Source organism: Lactuca saligna, chromosome 8, assembly GCF_052625555.1.
Source record: "Lactuca saligna cultivar CGN05327 chromosome 8, ASM5262555v1, whole genome shotgun sequence".
In the NCBI taxonomy this organism is placed as follows: Eukaryota; Viridiplantae; Streptophyta; class Magnoliopsida; order Asterales; family Asteraceae; genus Lactuca; species Lactuca saligna.
In genome coordinates, this window is record NC_136424.1 from 159210776 (window position 1) to 159220761 (window position 9986).

At 36.6% G+C, this 9986-nt stretch overlaps 1 protein-coding gene across 2 annotated transcripts; it reads left to right on the forward strand.

The window, feature by feature from the left end:
• Positions 1 to 2922: 2922 nt before the first annotated feature.
• On the forward strand, positions 2923 to 5514 carry LOC145012544 (NADPH-dependent thioredoxin reductase 3-like). Of its 2 annotated transcripts, none has more exons than XM_078971340.1 (4): positions 2923 to 3604; positions 3688 to 3737; positions 3893 to 4262; positions 4448 to 5514. In XM_078971340.1, exons 1-4 carry the CDS (start codon positions 3573 to 3575, stop codon positions 4560 to 4562), a joined length of 567 nt encoding a protein of 188 aa, XP_078827466.1. In that variant the 5' UTR covers positions 2923 to 3572; the 3' UTR covers positions 4563 to 5514. The 2 variants fall into 2 exon arrangements, with proteins under 2 accessions (XP_078827466.1, XP_078827467.1); XM_078971341.1 differs by having other exon boundaries at positions 4471 to 5514.
• The last annotated feature ends 4472 nt before the right edge of the window (positions 5515 to 9986 follow it).

Consider the following 9986-nt stretch of genomic DNA (forward strand, 5'->3'; position numbering starts at 1 on the left):
GCCAAGACAGGAAAAGTCCATTAAAAATTCATAACTTCTTCATCTGACGTCCATTTTTGTTTGTCTTTTTACAGTTGCGCTACTAATGATGAGATCTTCAATTCTCATTTAGGTTGTGTTGGCTAAAAATGGATCGATCTAAAATGCGAATTCCTGGTTGTGCACTGTTATGCAAAATCTTAGGAAAATCATAACTTCCTCATACGAAGTCAGATTTGGGCGTTCTTTTTATGCACTATCTCGATTTAACGTATACTACAACTTTCATTTAGGGCTCTAAAGCTAAAAAGCATTGTATCATAAATTCACTATTTACATCACGCAACGTCGTGCCGATTTGCCGTAAAACTTCTTCGTTATAACTCGGATTTTGGCATTCTTTATATGTACGGAACCCTTGTAACATATACTATAACTTGTTTAAAGTTAATCCTTCTAAATAATCTTCCATCAAAAACTCATTTTTGATGCTCATTGTCTCTAAATTGACTAGTCTGAATCTGCGGGTGTTATAATTATCTCCCCTTTAGGATGATTACGTCCCAGAATCATCAATGAAACAGTATTGTATAATGACTCCACACATTATTTCTTCATCCTAGGTAATAATCGTAACTTCTATGTTCCTTTGATTTAACTCTTCGACTTCTTGACTGCAGGCGGTGCTTGATCTCACTCCCACTCTTTGTCTCATGTTATACCTTTAATCATGACCTTCGATTCACAATTTTGATCCTTAATGGACACTCCCTCTTCTTCTTAACAAACTTAAGATAGGTTATTTGATTTCCACAATAGATCGATAGATCATGTTCCAATGACCTCTCATCGTGTGTTGCAAGGCTTAGACTCAGGTCTCTTAGAGTCAAATTCCAGAATGGAATATACTTTCCTTCATGTTCTAACGTGATATAATCACATTTAAACATGTAGCATTTCTAGCTACCAACTTATTTAACAACAAGCACGATACTTCTATTGATCGCTTTGATTTCAATCGTCTGGCTTAAGTTAGATACGACATCGAATTTAGTTCTCCGAACCACGTAATATACTCATCTTATTCGGACTAGATTTGATATGACCACTAGGGTCGAAATAACAATCATCTTCTTAATCATTACCGAAACAGTGGAAACAACATACTTGAGTAAAACGAAATCAATTACTAGCTTCTTGGTAACCTTGTGACTTTTCCTGATCCAAGTGTGAGTCCTATGCTTCCGGTAGTATAGGCCTCTACTACCATTCACACCTACTCATACTCGTCGCAAGTATTGTCTCACATTTTTCCAAGTCACCATACAAGAAAATCACACAACAAATTAACACATCAGTTAGCAAAACGAAGGTTTTATATTATTCTTTGAGACGATTACATAGGTGTTCAAGTTCACCCAAGACTATGCCTCTAATAGGCTACATCATATGATACAATCCCCTTGGCTACTTTATAACTCGATCTTTGGATATCAAGCCTTCACTCTTGAATCCTTTCATCGCCAGTAGCTTCGTCAATGATCATTTGGAATGCCCTTTCCTTCGGCTTTGGCAGCACATTCGGTCTTGCTGCTTCATTTTTCTTTGGGCAGTCCCTAGACACGTGCCCCTTATCTCTGCATCCGTAGCATACTTTATCCCTATGTGTAAAGTCCTTGGAATAGTGACCGATTCTTCCACACCAGTAACAATTCAATTCTTCTTCGGATCTCTCATAGTGCTTCAATGGCACATTTAGCATTGTAGCTCTCATTGGGCAATCTTGCTTGAAGTGTCCTTCTCCACTACACTTAAGGCAATCTTCCTCCTTGGTTGAGCACTTGTGAGCATAGTGACCAGTATTCCTGCATCTGAAGCAGGTCACTTCTTTAGAGCATCTCTTGTTGTGTTTCCTTCCATACTTGTTACACCATTTTGCTTCATCTCTTCCTCCTCCGGACTATGATAACACGTTTTTCCTGTTGGACCTTAAAGATCCCTCAAATTTCCTCTTATTGCCAACTCCATCCCAGATGGCTTCCTCAAGAGTAGGTGTCTGGCGTACTGGCACAGTAATTTCGTCCTCACTTTGTTGAAGTAGACGCCTTGTCTCTTCCATTTGACGATCGAACATAATTTGGATCATTACTCGTAACCCGACTATTGTGATTGGCTCAGGTGCAGCTACTACACTAGGTACTTACTCAATTACTTGAGGTTCAAGCTGCAGGTTACTATTTATGAAACCGCTTCGAGTGCTTACCATGTCGATCTATACATCTAATTTAGACATTCGGTGTGAAGTGACAAGAATTTAGATAGAGAAGATTTTATTTACGATCAACGTGTAATTTTCCCTATCACTCCGAAAAGTTACATGCCAATTCTAATACCATAATTGAACGTGTAGAAATTTGAACACATAAAGTTTCTAAATCCGGTCGTCAACAGATCATAGATCCGATGGATATCATAAATCATTTAGCACATAAACGCATGTTAGGCATTTTCCCTAAATAAGCTAGTGATTGTGTCTATACAGGTGTATTACCACACTCTTCACAATCATCACTTAGCATTTTAAGTTTAAGTCTAGAAATAGATCCTTATTCCTAGTTCGCTTAAACTAACACTACAAGAAAAAGACCCTTTTACGACGCAAAAACCACAACGTTCATTGATCTATGTTACGCAAAAGAGAGCGACATTAAAAAAGTGTCATCTCTTCAAAAAGTTTAAGGATTTAGGTCACGCATTGTTGCGTGCCCTTAATTTAGTGTTATAAGAAAAAAAAAATTAAAAACACAGAGGGCACCGTATCTTAAACACGCGTCGTCTGTGAGCGTCGCTTTATAATTTTAATGAATGCGCGTTCGTTTAGTAGATAGGGGAAATGAAATCCCCAAAATTTTGAAAACCCGCCTTGTTCTTTTCTACCTTTTTTCTATCTTTCATCTTCACAATCGATTCTATCCTCTCTCTCCTCTCCAATCCGCTTCTCCCCTACTCGTGACCTTACTTGTTAATCATCTCATCGGATCTCTGCTCTAATGTCTCTCTGAAGATCAAGAAATTTCAAGCCCTAGTCTCCCTCTGAGGTAGAGACAAAAAGAGAAAGAAACATGAAGAATGCACCTATCGTTGTTACGACTTATGATGCTTCTCAAAGCTTCTCAAAGCTTTTGATAAGAACACTGGCTCAGTTGCTTCTCAAAGCTTTTTATAAGCCGCCCGTCGGCTTTGCATACCGGAATCGACCCACATCCTCAAATTAGGGTTTTTTTCATCCCTCAAATTACGACCCACATCCTCCATAGATTGATCCTTATTGTTTCATTTCTCACAAGAAAATGAACACTTTACATTCACATGGCAACAAAATCTACTATTTCTGGAACTTGGGTTTCGGTTCCAATTGAAATTGAAGGGTTTCTGGTCACCATGATCAAAGGGTTAGGGTCTCGTTTGTCAATGAATGCTCACAGGGCCACAGAAGCTAGGGTTTTTGGGCAAAGCTAGAATCGATCTTGTCTCATTCCTTTGGAATCATGAAGACGTTGATTGCCATGGAGTGTAGACGTGGTTAACAGAAGATGAGGAAACATGAGAGAAATCTGGAAATAAGGTAAAAACGATAACTAGTCTTCATTCACGCCCCTCTCCAAGCTAATCGAGTTCCATTTTTTTCTTATCTGACTCGCCTGCCAGGTCATCAGTAACCGTTAAAGCTTACTCGGCAGATCAGTCTACTTCTCCAGGTTTCTACTTATTATTTTTAAAATCCTCTACGTATGTATCCATGTGTATGTTTAAACCTTAAAATCAAACTAAGCGAAGTAGAAAGAGGATGTGCTTTGCATTGATCTGAAGGAAACTTTGAGCGTCTAACCAGTATTCCATGGAATGCTTTCAGGTGTTGAAAATTTGGTGATTACAGGTTCAGGACCTGTTGGTTACACAACAGCAATCTACGCAGGTCGTGCCAATTTGAAGCATGTAGTGTTCAAGGGATATCAAATAGGCGGTGCAATCTATGATGGAGCTACATGGGCGACTGTCAAAAGGCTTAAATTACCTCGTGAAGATGAGTTCTGGAGTAGGGGAATTAGTGCCTGTGAAATCTGTGATGGAGCTTCACCAATTTTTAAGGGTGAAGTTCTTGCTATTGTTGGAGGAGGTGATACAGGAACTGAGGAAGAAATATATTTGACTAAATATGCAAGACATGTACAGTTACTTGTACGCAGGGATCAATTAAAGGCCTCACGAGCTATGCAGGATAGGTTAGAAAAAATATGTATTTCTCTTCTCTTTATTTCCTAATTTTGGTCGTGATTTTATTCATGTTATAGTTTAAACATGCTATTTCTCATTTGTTGTAGTTCCATTTTGTCCTCCTTCCATGAAACTACTAATGGTTTCTTTTATTTATAAGTTTTGAATTGCCTGAAATATGTTTGTATAACAGGTTGATTATGGCGAATGTTTCAGGGTTTTTGATAATCCAAATATCACGGTGCATTTCAACACAGAGACAGTTGATGTTGACGCACTTGTTAAAGATGGACTTCTTGATAAGCTAAAAAATGGACCTCTGTAAGTCCCCTTTTTTATTATTTCTTTCCAAATCATGTATAAAAATGACTCATCAATAAAAATAGCCTTAGAAAGTTGGTTCAATCGGACTCTCTACACATCAAATCAGTGCTAACTTGTTTTCTTGAGAACAAGTAGTAAGAGGTTTTCGTGCTAATATTGCAAAACGAAAATCGGACTCTCTACACATCAAACCACGTATTGGTAAACATATAAACTTTTTTTTCTTTGGCTCTTTTCGAGACTTTCTTTTCCAATAAATTGAAGAATACCATATATATTTTTTTCGTTATCTAGATCCAAAGAAGAAATGTGACTTTTTTGAAAAGATTTGCCTTTAAACTTCCATATCAATAGTATATAGATACGTTATTTGAGATGCACTAAAATTAAACTAACTTAACTAGAGAGAATATAACCAATTTGAAGTGATTTTAGACATCTTCTAATCAGATATAGATGTAATTTTAATGTAATATTTGGGCATAGTTTGCATTCTACTTTCATTCTAAATACAAAATACATTGAACTTCTATCCTTTAAGTATCTGAGCTTCAAGGAAAAAAAATTACATGTAATCACTTTTATCATGATGAACAAGTTATAGCATTCTAACTTGAATCAAAAGAAAAAAAAAAAGAAAACTTGAATCAAAAGAAAACAAAAATCACCATCGCTGCAATCAATCACCCTGCTCCACCTCTCACCAGTCACCACTGTGGGCCGCTACAATCAGGTATGTCCCTTAGTTCCTCCATTTATTTCTGATGCAAGTAAGCATTGAATAAAATATTAGTCAACAAAAACACAAAAATGGGAATAAATACTAAACAGGACTCAAGGGAATGGTCCCCTAAAACAGACCTAGGACAAAGTTAGTACTCCCAACATAAGAAAGCAGCCAACAACAACTATAATACCTACAAAAGACCATTATACCCCTGGTATATATATATATATGCTTTTAGTAGTTATATATATATATATATATGTGTGTGTGTGTGTGTGTGTGTGTGCGAATGAATTTTAAGGAATCACCTAATTCATTTTGTTATGGTTGCAGAGAAGCAGTTAAAGGAAGAACTATGGACCCTAAGGTTAACTAACTTTCTTAAATTGCTCTATTCTATTCCATTAGAGTTTCTTATCAAATACATGAATAGAAATGGGATTGTGGGTAACTTTAAAAATGATTTGTTTTAATGTTTAATCAAATCAGGGGCCATTGTTGGATTTTTTTGGTGTTCATGTGAAGGCTGATGATGTATTAAGTCGAGTGGAAGAACTTCAACTCCTTGAAAAACGAGTAAACTGCTATAATGATCCAATCTCACAGTTTCAGGCTTTGACATCCACATCAGGTGCAATCCACTGTTGCCTTTCAAGTAAATTGCACTCCTTTTTTTGTTTATAAATAAAATAAATAAAATTGTCAAATAAAGAAATTCTAAACTTGATTACCTTTTTATTTATTTATTAGATGTTCAAGGTGGTTTTTCGACTTAGACAATGCCCTTCCTGAAGGTAGTTTTAGTTGTTTATCTGTGTAAGCTTGTTTTGAGTGTATTTATGCAAGTAAGATTTAGTAATTTTTTTCATTGTGATTTATTTTATTTCATTATCTTTTTCGATACATAATTACATTAAATATGATTTCTTGTTTTTATTTAGGGTAAAGCAAGCTCCATGGTGGTAGTTGCCCTTGGGCCTAAACCAGGGTGGGAGGTTGGTTAATCTTTGATTATATTGATAAGCCCCTTCATCTTCTGGATCTGGGACAATTGCTGATAGATTAAATTGTCTGCTTCCATCACATACCTTAGGTAAATTGCTAAAAACAAATCCATTAAACACTAAATTTATTTTATTTTTTGTTTTGATTAAACTTCTATGTTTTTTGACATTTTTATGTTGGGGAAGGTGATGGTGATGGTGGTGATGTGGGTTGGCTCCACAAACTTGCTGCTTTCCAGGAGAAGGCATTAATTCATGCAATCTTATAAGTTGGAATTCAACAATTCTGCCTTTTTGGTGTATTGAAAAGACCAAAATACCCTTTTGGTGTGTAATTCATGCATTGTTCAAGATTTCTGATTTACTTCCATAGATGATGAAAGAACTATTTCTTCACTTGTATGCACAAAACTCAGCTCTTCCAACTATGGTTCAAATACTTGCAGGATTTGCTACTTCTTATGGTTACTCCTCTATCCAACTCTTTGGCATCCTTATGAGTCTTCTTTCATGTGTTCAAAACTGAGTCCTGAAACTGAATATCTTTTGGTGTTATGATCATTTATTTGAAGCTTTGCAGTTTACCCCAAGACTTAAAGGTGTGCTTTCCCAAGCTCTTCCTATTTTAGGGAATGTTAAAGATCAACATCGACCAATTTTTGCAAATGGTATGCTTAAAGACCCTTTAACTCCTTGTTTCCATGATTCCTTTTCACTAATTCTATCATCTATTGGTTCTTTCATACACATGCATCTGTTATCTCAAATCTTACATTTATTTTTATTTATGTTATTGTTTTTTCCAGCTTTCAGGTGTTGGTGTCAAGCTTGTTGGCAATACAGTGTGGAGTACCCTCTTACATCAATTCTTGATAGTGATGTCACGTGAGAAATCATTTTTCTTTTTGTTAAACAAGTCTTTATTATATAAAAAATGTTGAAATGTTACATTTGTCTACTATTGTAATGATTATTTGTATAACATTAACTTTTGTGCAATGCATTGTATTATTTGTATATGGTATTTTATTTTCCATTATGTGACATGAAATGCAAATTTAATAGGAAAATACGTAAATCCATAAAAAAAATTTAATTTAAAATTACGATACGCAAAAATGTGCGTCATCTTCATTGATGACATGGCCTTTCTTGACAGGGGCTTTCTTGATACGCATTGCGTGTCATTAACATGCGCGTCGTAAGGTTACGACATGCGAATGCATGTCGTCTTCCTTTATGACAGGGCCTTTCTTGATACGCATTGCGTGTCGTAAACGCGCATCGTAAATGTGCGTCGTCTTTCTTTATGACAGGGCCTTCCTTGACGCGCATTTGCGCGTCGTCTGACCCTTTTACGACGCACAATGACCATCATAAAAGACTGTTTTTCTAGTAGTGTAATGCTCTGATACCATCAGTGACATCCCCATTTTCATGGCCAGAAAGACTGATTTTGTTTATGCTTTATAAAAATCAGAGTACCTCTTTTAATAAAAATGTTGTAGAATTTGTTCCCAGAAAAACATGATAAATATGTTATCAAAGCATTTCCAAGGAAATTTATTTTTATTCACTTTAAAACATTGGGATGTTATCGTCGATACAAAAAACATAAGCATAAACAAAAGTCGCATTCATTTACACTAGTGATCTACATCTCTTTTAAATATCTCAGTATAAAGTAGCTTCGTATCGACACTTGTGATACAAATAAGCTAGAGTGGGTCAGGTTGGGAAACCTGGTGAGTACATAGGGTGTTCAAACCACAATAATATAATTATTATGTTTAAACATCAAACAATCAACCCAATTACCCATCCCTATTATCTTCTTTACTCTTTAGGATCTAGCTTAAAAATCAGCTATTCTTCGCTCATTCATTCCTATGGATTATCCTAAGGAATAGACATGAAGTCCATCGTTGCCATGGTTTATTCAACAAGAACTAAGTCCATAGTCACCAGGGTTTAGGCACTAAGTTTGCATAGTCGCCAAGGTTTATACAACCGACACTAGGTTTGCCTAGTCGTCAGGGTTTATACAATAGCCACTAAGTCCATAGTCACCAGGGTTTAGGCACTAAGTCTTCATAGTCACCAGGGTTTAGGCATTAATTATGCATAATCACAAGGGTTTAGGCACTAAGTCTGCATAGTCGCCATGGTTTTAGTGTGCCAACCTGAAATTTCTTCCGTTATTTTAACCCATATCCTTTAATAAAATTTGAACTTTATTGATTTTTCCGTCAAACTTTTAGGATTAGAAAATCAACTAAGGATATAGTTATAATTCTATACGAGTCGCAAAACCAAAAATCACGCGAAAAACCCGTATTTTCTCGAAAAAAAATACCATGTTCACGGCCAGGACGAGTGTACGGCCGTAAACTCGTGTATGGCTGTAAACCCGTTTGCGGTTGGGTGCCAGGTGGACCCCACCACCGACCATACCCTCCATACTATAAATACAAGACCCTCACCCTCATTTGAACCTTCGGCTGGAAACACCCTCTTTCTCTCTCTAACTCTCTCGACCGTAAACACATAAAACCCCTCCTTTCATCCGAAAAACACCAGAAATCGTCATTTGGGGCTGTTTGGGAGCATCTGGAACACATTTTCGTCGAAATCAAGCACCCTTGTTCTTGACTTTACGGCCGTAAACCCTTCAAATCTTTAAAGGCCATAAACCCTCAAAGGACAGTTCACGGCCGCAAACCCAATTCTCGGCCGCAAACTCAGTTCACGGCCGTAAACTCCCATTTACGGCTGTAAACAACTCTCAAGGGGTGGAAAGCCTGTTCCTTCGATTCAACCAAGTCCCGGTAACATTCCTTAACCGAAAACAAGTGTTTCTCTAACACTTTATCTAATGAAATCGCTTAGATACATATATGTATTTATTGATATTAGGATTCCGTTAAGTGCTACGTGCGTCGACTTGAGGATCTTCCAGTTCAATCCTTTGCACCCAACAAACTGTGAGTTCCCCTATGATTTTATAGTTTTTAAAATGTTTTCAGGGGGAATACAAACCAAACATAAAGGTTTTCACAAGTTAAGAACTGGTGCAATTTTAACGATTTTACATCAAACATTTAGATACTTTATCCATTTTGTAATATGCGGAGCATCAGGGACGCTTTCTAAAACATAATTGCATAGTTTTCAGAACACTACATGAACAGAACATACCAGTCAAACTATAATAGGTATAGTTTGGGAAATTCATTATCAGTTTTACAGATTCAAACTACGTACAAGGTTGAACACATAAACTATGACATATTTAGTTTATCCATTACTACCTATAGATAACAAGAGTATTTTGCTAAATAATTATTTTACGTATAATTATTTATACTCTACACGGTATACAAATGATTCCAAACGTGTGAACAACAGAACAACACGTAAACTAGTTAATACAGGATTGTGAGACCTCTCTTCAATGTACCCTCGGGGTACTAGTAAATCCTCACCTTTAGTATAACCAAAGTCTCCTGGAAAGAGAGCGTGAAATTTGTGAATAGATCTATTCGGGACCGACAATCCCACACCTGAACTGTTAGCTACAGTTAGGCAGGCATGCCTGGGGTGACAAATTTTGTAACGGACAATGCCTGAAGAAACGTCAAGGAGGTCATCAGTCATATTAGTATGGTTATACAAAC

Bases quoted from the DNA above. Each gene is read 5' to 3' on its own strand.
- LOC145012544 (XM_078971340.1), top strand. From the start codon at position 3,573: ATGAGGAAACATGAGAGAAATCTGGAAATAAG. The intron at 3,738-3,892 runs GTTTCTACTTAT...GAATGCTTTCAG, and splicing joins AGATCAGTCTACTTCTCCAG to GTGTTGAAAATTTGGTGATT. The intron at 4,263-4,447 runs GTTAGAAAAAAT...TTTGTATAACAG, and splicing joins TCACGAGCTATGCAGGATAG to GTTGATTATGGCGAATGTTT.